Source organism: Humulus lupulus, chromosome 3 (assembly GCF_963169125.1).
Source record: "Humulus lupulus chromosome 3, drHumLupu1.1, whole genome shotgun sequence".
NCBI classification, from domain to species: Eukaryota; Viridiplantae; Streptophyta; class Magnoliopsida; order Rosales; family Cannabaceae; genus Humulus; species Humulus lupulus.
In genome coordinates, this window is record NC_084795.1 from 191,536,491 (window position 1) to 191,545,176 (window position 8,686).

General features: G+C 37.7%; 1 protein-coding gene across 1 annotated transcript; it reads left to right on the plus strand.

Annotated features, from left to right (window-relative positions):
• The first annotated feature begins 1,899 nt into the window (after positions 1 to 1,899).
• On the plus strand, positions 1,900 to 3,890 carry LOC133821477 (7-dehydrocholesterol reductase-like). Its single transcript, XM_062253751.1, has 6 exons — positions 1,900 to 2,013; positions 2,491 to 2,616; positions 2,720 to 2,784; positions 3,065 to 3,146; positions 3,228 to 3,310; positions 3,644 to 3,890. Exons 1-6 carry the CDS (start codon positions 1,975 to 1,977, stop codon positions 3,708 to 3,710), a joined length of 462 nt encoding a protein of 153 aa, XP_062109735.1. The 5' UTR covers positions 1,900 to 1,974; the 3' UTR covers positions 3,711 to 3,890.
• The last annotated feature ends 4,796 nt before the right edge of the window (positions 3,891 to 8,686 follow it).

The following is an 8,686-nucleotide window of genomic DNA, read 5'->3' on the forward strand; positions in this document are numbered from 1 at the left end:
TGTTGCTCTCTCTCATTATAGGGCATTGGCATTTGTGCTTGTGCTGCATCAACTGGTTTTCTAGTTGGTTAAAAACTTTGATTAGAATCATTATATTTTTGACATAACCCACTGCTGGGACATAAGTTCAATGATGTTATTTTCTATAACCAGGTCAAATAGAACAGGTCCTCTGTTATCCTTGATTGAAAACATGAACTTTTTCCAAAAGGTTTTGCTTTTGATATATGTTTGTCTTTGGTTTTGAAAAAAAAGTTCTGTTCATGGGAATAATTTGTTAACAGTTTCCAATATGCTAATTGTGAGATTTTTCTTATGTCTTTTTTTTATTTTTTTGAGAATGCAGGTTCAAATGCGGCATACAATGTATCAAGGTTTATAGCTTGGAATGTGAGAGAAAAACATTGCTGTGCTGGGTTACAAATAAGTTTTCATTATGCCATTTATTGTATGGATATAAACTAAAAATAACTAAATCATGCATGACATAGATATTAAGAATGTAAATGAAAAGGAACATGTATCATATAAATAGAAAGGGAAGGAATAATGTTTATTTGGGTATCTGTTTTACCAAATAGTTGCATATTTTAGCCATTTGTTACTATGATCATGTAAATTATAATAGTAATGCGTTTCAGATTTCAATAATTTTTTTTTTAAAATTGAAAAGATTTCAATGATTCCAAGTACTGAAATATGCATTGATTTTCAGACCCATGTCTTGAAAAGGCCAGCTGCCTTCTCAAGGCCTCTCATATTTGCAACTGCATTTATGAGCTTCTTCTCAGTTGTTATAGCATTATTTAAGGTATCAACTTTTGTTTTTTTTTCATGGAACTATGTTCTGTGCTTTCCCATTCTGCTTGATTAGTACTGTGAATGTTGATTTTTTTATATGTATTTCCTTGATTAGGTATTGGGACACACAATTTTGGCTTCAATACTCTAGACTAATGCCAAGTCGGTTGATTTGAGCAGCAAAGCTGCAATAACATCGTTTTACATGTTCATATGGAAGGTAAATAACTATGGTGCCAAATTTAATTTGTTTGGCGCTTAGTTTAGTTTAACAAAATTGTAAAAATAATAATTTAAATAAAATTAATTATAGTCACTTGGCTAACTCAAGTGGTTGGGTGTGTGAGTTTGTGTGGGAGGAAAGGTTCAAATCCTACTATAAGATGGCTAACTCAACGCCTGAAGGGATAGCAGCTATGCATACACGTCTTGATGCCCAGATCACTTATGAATTGAATGGAGCTCAGATGCTGAAGAAACAGGTTTGTTTTTTCTGATCTTTTACTTTAGCATTTTGAGCAATTTTAATGTTAACATTGAGATTCTTAATTTTTATGGCTCAGTAAACATTGCATTAAGTTGGCCATGATCGAGGTTCTACATCCTTTTATTTTAACTTTCCATCCTTGTTATCCATTATTTTATTAAACATCATTTTGGCAATAATCTTCTGGATGGTTTGATATTTTGGAACATGTACAAATTTAGATGTCTTATTATTTTTTTGAATGCATACTAAGCATAACTTATATTTATGAATTAAGTGAGATAGAAATAAGATAACTCGTCTTCTATGAAGTCATCATCATTAAAGTCTCTTACTTTCGTTACCATTCGAAGATTATAGTTACTTCCCCTTTAACCTTTTCCATCTATTGCTGTATTTGATCCCAATTACTTGGATTGGCTACCATGACGTTGCAAATTCTTGGCCTTAATTTTAGCAGATAAATTGTTTCTACTACCTAATTTTTCACTGTGATTAGAAGAGACCAAATAATTATTAAACAAATGTTCTTGTAGTGTTGAATTTATCTATTGCTTCTTTCCCGTTCTTTTGGTTTGTTCATACTTTCTCTCATTTGGATCATTGTACCTATCATTTTGACAGCTGGTTTTTATATTTGCTGGGGATGCCTTGTATGGGTGCCTTCTATATATACTTCTCCTGGCATGTACCTGGTCAATCATCCTGTACACCTTGGAACTCAGGTATAAAGTTTTCTATTCTAAGTTTATTTGGTCAATAAAATGTAATATTACTGCTTTCGTTCAGGAACAGTTCCAAAATGTGAACACTTTTCTGCATTACTAGAGAGTAGGAAACTATAGCAATGGCTATGTAGATACCTTGGTGGGATTCAAACTTTAGACCTTATGGAAGCAAACCACATGTCTTCCCATTTGAGCTAACTCCCCTTGGTATACACCAGTAATATTATTATTAGCTTGTAAAAGCTGTATATTGGCAATTTGATTCTAGATTTGAGTTAGAAGCTGCAAATCTATTCTACCAGCCAAATGCAAAAGTTGAATGCTTGTAACTTTGTTTGTAAGCTGCCAAGCCCATGAGATGAGCGTAGACTTGATTTTTTTTGCAACCAACCATACTTTCTTTTCTGTCCTATTTCCCCATTGTCCCTGTGAAATTAATTCTTAATTTTAGTTGTCTACTTTGCTTTGTCACAGTTGGCACTCTACATCCTAGTAGCAGGCATTCTTTGCATATACATCAACTATGACTGTGATAGGCAAAGGCAAGAGTTTCGCAGAACAAATGGCAAAGCTTTGGTTTGGGGTAAAGCTCCATCAAAGGTATATGGTTCTCTGAAACTCGTTATTTGGTTCTCATTATACATACAATTTTCTGTATATCTGCTGCTAAATCCTGCATAATTCTTCCCTTTCTGTTTCACAGATAACTGCCACTTACACTACCACAACTGGGGAAACAAAAAGCAGCATTCTTTTAACTTCGGGATGGTACGTTTTCAGGCTCTGCCATGTAAATATGAACTAACTGGATTTTTTTTTCTTCTTGGTTATGAATGCGGGGGGTGAGCATGCTGTTTTTGGCCTACTTGCTCCAACAGGATGTTGGAAACCTTGAAATGGGTACACTATGTATATAAAATGAGCATTCTAACCATGTGGATGGTTTGGTTTTCTGATAGAGGGTGCTTTCTTCTTCTATTTCTATGAGCCATTGTCCTAATTTGTCAAATGCTAAAATTCTAAAAACAAAGTTCTCTGGTTCACGCAGGTGGGGATTAGCTCGACATTTCCACTATGTCTCAGAAATATTAGCTGCATTTTTCTGGACTGTTCCAGCTCTTTTTAACCACGTAAGTAATTTTCCTTCTGGGGTTTAGATTTATTTATGTTGTTAGAAGTTGTGTTTGAATTGAATCACTTTTGTCCTGCAGGCTTTACCCTACTTTTATGTGGTGTTTCTTACAATCCTTCTCCTCGACCGGGCGAAAAGGGATGATGATCGGTGCCGATCCAAGTAAGCAAACACAATCTCATCATTTGTTTATGAAAAATTATATGTCCCTTAAAAATTGCAAAGGTAAACCTTCCAAATTTAGTTTTTCAAATAGATCCCGAAGTTGAGGTAATTCATTAGTTAAAACTTACCTTACGAGTGCTACTAGTTTATTTGCTTGTATGGGAGAGACAAACTCTGATCATGTTAGTGGTTTCTGGTCCAACAGGTGTAGACAATTTACAAACCGATGCCAGTGTAGAGAAAAATAAATAAGTAGACGAAATGAATAATGGTTTGCGCGTTTTCATACAGATAAAGGCATAAAATCTTGACATGTGATTGTTATTGTAGGTATGGAAAATACTGGAAATCGTACTGCGAAAAGGTTCGGTACAGGGTCATCCCCGAAATTTACTGAGAAAATGTTGCACAAGTGTTTGTTCTATGTTGAGAATGGCATGTATATTCAACGTTTCCAAATTAAATGATGGCAGGCTAGAATCATGTTGTTGTTATTGTTGTTTTTGTAATGGTCAACTTTATGGATGTTGTATTTCTCTCATCTTCAATGACCAAAAACTTTTCTTGTTTAGGAAAATTACTATAAAGTTTTGTTTCTATTTTTCATTTTTGAAGTAAAAATTGTTCAAGATTATAAAACTTTATTATGTTATGCTTTCAAACTTAAGTTAGAACTAAGATCTCATGAAGTAGACACATTTATGGTTTGAATTAGTCATTGTTTAATGTAATACTTATGGTTTATCAATCTATTGAGAATTAAATTTATGATTAATTTTGAATTTTTTTATCAAAATACAATAATGAAAATCTTTTAATTAAAAAAAAACTATATAAGTATACTTATCAAAATAAAATTTAAAATTTTATTACTATATGTTATGATTTAAAAGCATATTATAAGCGTAAAAAATTGTTATGGTTTATATAATATAACAAACTAAAAATGTTATCAAAATAATCAAATGTAACAGTTGAAAAGTGTTATGAAAAAAATACAAGATTAAACTTCAAATTTATAATCAAAAACTCTATCTAAATGTTATTATTTGAATATTATAGCACCTAAAAATGTGTTATTGAATAGTTTAAGATAACACCGAACATAACATTCAAAAAATGTTATAGAAAAGACTGGACTTTTAATAACATGGGCTACGTTATCATTTTCAGAAGTGTTATCAATAGTCCCAGATAGCACTTTTTAAGTGTTATGAATACTATTTTTTCTTGTAGTGTAACCCGGTGACTTGTGGAGGAGCCTGCTGCCTCAACTGACTAAGCTCATCTTCAGTTTTCTTCAATCTAGCCTCCATTTTGGCTAATATCTGCTGCCAGTTTTGAGGAGCAGGTGGAGGGTCTTGACCCTGATTGTCATCCTCGGCCTGAATTCCGCGGAGTCTAGATGATTGCCGAGGCATTACAACTAAATGCCTGCAATCAGTGACACCGCTCATCAGGCATGATAACAAGATCCAATTCCACGTCTCAATCTCAACAACAATCAAGATCAACAATCCAAATAATATACAATTAGCATACAGCACACAACGGGCCTTGCCCTGGCATCATGCATATGTTATCTCACTCATCATGCTCATTATAATCTAAGCAGGCAAACAAGGCATTCAAACACATATTCAAGTACATTATTCAACCATACCAATCAACCCTGAGTCAAGCTTTTCAATGGCAGCGTGCGTACATGTTCGGTCAATCTCCAGAACCAATAAACCTTGGCTCGCTCTGATACCAAGTTGTAATGCCCTACTACTTTAGAGCCATTACTAAGTGAGTTTAAAACACAACTGTGCAACTAACTAACTCTACGAGTTTTTCAAAGACCAAAAGTGTGACTAACCGGAATTTAAGGCTGTAATATTTGAAAATACTTAGTTTCATTGAAAACTTTAAGTATCAACATCTGGGATCCCAAAAATAAGGTTTACAAAATATTTACAACTCAAAGAATAGATTTACACTTGAGTGACTATCAAAAGAACAAGTTAATACAACCATATTCAAAATGCCCCCAACCAAAGCAGTCGGGCAGGCCGAACATGTACGCGCCGCCCCCACACTCTCCATACTCATGGCTGGTTGACTGACCCTTTGCTTTTACCTGCCACACAGAGCACCCGTGAGCCGAAGCCCAGCAAGAAAACTCATACAGTAAATAACATATGCATATAATATAGATAACATATAATCCATTGATAAACAGGAAAACCATCAGACTGAACAAACACAACCATGTCGCCCCAGAGGCCTTACCAAAGCCTGGGGTCTCGGTCCTTACCGTAAGGATAACTCATGTATGCATTGGGTCCCACCCTGACTATAAGCACCCCATGTGCTAGGTGTTACTTCCGGCCCCATGGCCGTTCTCAGCCTTCGCTGCTCTCGGCCTTAGCCGTTCATTTCATTATAATCACACATATAGTACATCTCGAAATAATCATTCAATCATATAATAATTCATTTAAGGTTATACATTAGCACGTAATACAATCTAGGGCCATGCCTTGCAATAACACTATGGGCCCATGCCCTATTCTCGGGTGCTACAGTTTTTTTACCTGTATCCCGAGCTTTCCGATGCACCAAGGTCACAAGCACGATCCTCTAGCACGAGCCTCTCCGAAATCCTACTCACAACACACATAAAACAATTTTAATACTAACCAAATCCAAAACCACTTCCCGGGACCAATCCCGTACTCTCGGGACCTCTAATTCCTTAAAACAATACATTGGAACCAACCCCTGTGTCCCTGGGAAAAAGCCCTAAAAACCCAAATTTTTGGCTGCCAAAATGGCCTAGGACCGCGGCACTCCCCTCAAGGGCCGCGGTGCCCAGCGGCTAGGCCATTTCCTGAAGCAACCTCGCGCTGCGGCGCCCAAGAACAGGGTCGCGGCGCTCCTTCGCGAACCCAGATTTCTGGGTTTTCTCTTGCGTTTTTCCCGAGCAACAACCTCTCCAAATCATCCCAAACAAATACCTAAACCCCAAGATCAATTTAAAACATCAAATGAACTATCTAACAACCCATAAACACTAGTATCAAGATCAAAACACAATCACACCCAAAAATCCACCCTTTGATTTCTAATTTCAGCAAACTCAAACCAAAACTTAAAAACTTAACTCATGCTTTAAATTTCTCAAATCAAAACAGAAACAAGCCCTAAATTTGCAATAAATTCTTACCTCAACTGGGGAATTCACCCCTAAGCTCCCTTGATTCTCCTCCTAAACTCCCACTTCAGCCCCTTCTACTCTTCTTCTTCTTCTTCTTCTTCTTCTTGCCCTAGCGTTCTCTCTAGCTCTTCTTCTCTTAATTTTTAACAAAACCCATAATATGGCTAAGTGCCTAAACCGAGTACCCCTATATCCCTGCTGAAATTTGTCTAAACCCCCTGCCAAATGACCATTCTACCCCTTTTAATAATCCTTTCTTAACTAAACCTCCAAGGGTACTCAAGTCTTTTCACTTCTATTTCAATTCTACCATTTTCCATCTAAAACTTGTTACTCAAAGCAGTTACAAACGGTTACACAGGTTACTCAATCGCCAATAACTATAATCATTAGTTCTCAATTCAACTTACGAAATTCCTAAAGTACCCCTAGGCTCCTTCCGAGCCGGGTACAAAATCCCGTTGTGACTTTTAGACTAATTAGCTCACTAGGACCGTCTCGACCAGTGCATCACAATAAAAACACCACACTCACATGGTACAAGTCACATAATACAATTATCACATTTATGCCCTCAACAGGCTAAAATTACCAGTTTACACCTAACATACAAACGGGGCCCACATGCATCTATATTCCACCTAAACATGCATTACTAATCACATATTCATTCAAATTCATATATTATCATGTAAATTCATTTATTTCCCTCCAGGAACGCTAACACAAGGTCTTAAACCTTATTAGCAACTTGGGGTGTTACACTGCCCAGCCCTTTGGAGCAGTAAAGGACGTTGTAGCTACGGCTCAAACCGTTACCCAGAATAACCAAGGGGAAGGTAGCAAGAGGAAGGGAAATGGTGAGGGCGACTAGAATGGTTCAAAGAAAAACAAGCCCGTGGAGAATTTCAAACCGATCTATGTGACTTATGCCGACCTCACGTATACTAGAGAGCGCATTTTCTTGGCAAATTCAGCTCGCCTTGCGGGGAAATAGTCGGAGCCTTTAAAAAATCAAAGGGCGAAGAGAGACCCTTAAAAATTTTATCGGTTCCACAATGACATTGGTCACAACACCAATGATTGTAGGCACTTGAAGGATGAGATCGAGATTCTCATCAGGGCCGGACCTTTGGCTCAGTATGCCCGGAATCGAATAACTCCTAGTCAACTCGCTGGACAAAACATTCCCTCAACTTCGGAGGCCCCGAAAAATTAGACTGGAGCTAAGGTGAATCAGGATAACCCTCCTCCGATAACAGGGGGAGAGATAACAACCATCTCCAGAGGCCCCCATCTGGCAGGCATGAGCAGAGGTGCCCAAAAGAGGTATATCAATGAGTTGAGGTCTCACAACAGAGTTGAGTTTGTCCCGAAGCAGCATTTATCCAAGCAACAATGATTGGAGAAACAACCAATCAGTTTTACAGAAGAAGATGCTAGTCATGTCCAATTCCCGCATAATGATCCTCTAGTCATAACCGTCCAACTCGCAAATCAGAGAGTTAGGAGGAAACTAGTGGATAATGGGAGTTTTGTGAACCTACTATTCAGGTCCACACTAGAGAAAATGGGTTTGTCTGTGACCGAGCTGAAGGCAACCTCCATGACACTATATGGGTATTCTGGCGAGGGATCGACAACTATCGGAACAATCGAGTTAGTGATAACCTTGGGTGAGGGATTGTGAACTGTTTCCAAGCTTCTCGAGTGTGTGGCCGTTGATTTTCCGACCGCATACAAAGCTATCTTGGGTCGACCTACGCCGATGGAATTCGCAGCCATTACATCTGTCCTCCACCTTGTGATCAAATTCCCCTCCTCTACGGGAGTATGTACTGTCTGAGGTGATCAACTTGCTGCCATGGAATGCTACAGCATTTCCATGATCGGAAAATCATGACCTAGGCAGCAAACGATGGCCATACAAGACGAAGGCGAGGAATCCTAGGAAGTAAAGACTGCTCCAGGAACGGAAGAACCTCAGAAAGCTAGTGCCAGGGATATTGCCCTGAGTGATGATATCGATCCACGAGTAAGAGAAGATAGATCTGAGCTCCAAGCCATTGAAGAGCTCGAAGAAGTAAACATCGATACCACAAATGCTTCAAAAGTCATTAAGCTTAGGAAAAATGTCGGTGAGAAAAGGAAAGGGGAGTTGATAAAATTTT

Excerpts from the sequence above, each read along its gene's own strand:
- LOC133821477 (XM_062253751.1), top strand. The coding sequence starts at position 1,975 with ATGTACCTGGTCAATCATCCTGTACACCTTGGAACTCAG. Across the intron at positions 2,014-2,490 it reads CTGTACACCTTGGAACTCAG|TTGGCACTCTACATCCTAGT; the intron begins GTATAAAGTTTT and ends GCTTTGTCACAG. Across the intron at positions 2,785-3,064 it reads ATTCTTTTAACTTCGGGATG|GTGGGGATTAGCTCGACATT; the intron begins GTACGTTTTCAG and ends TGGTTCACGCAG.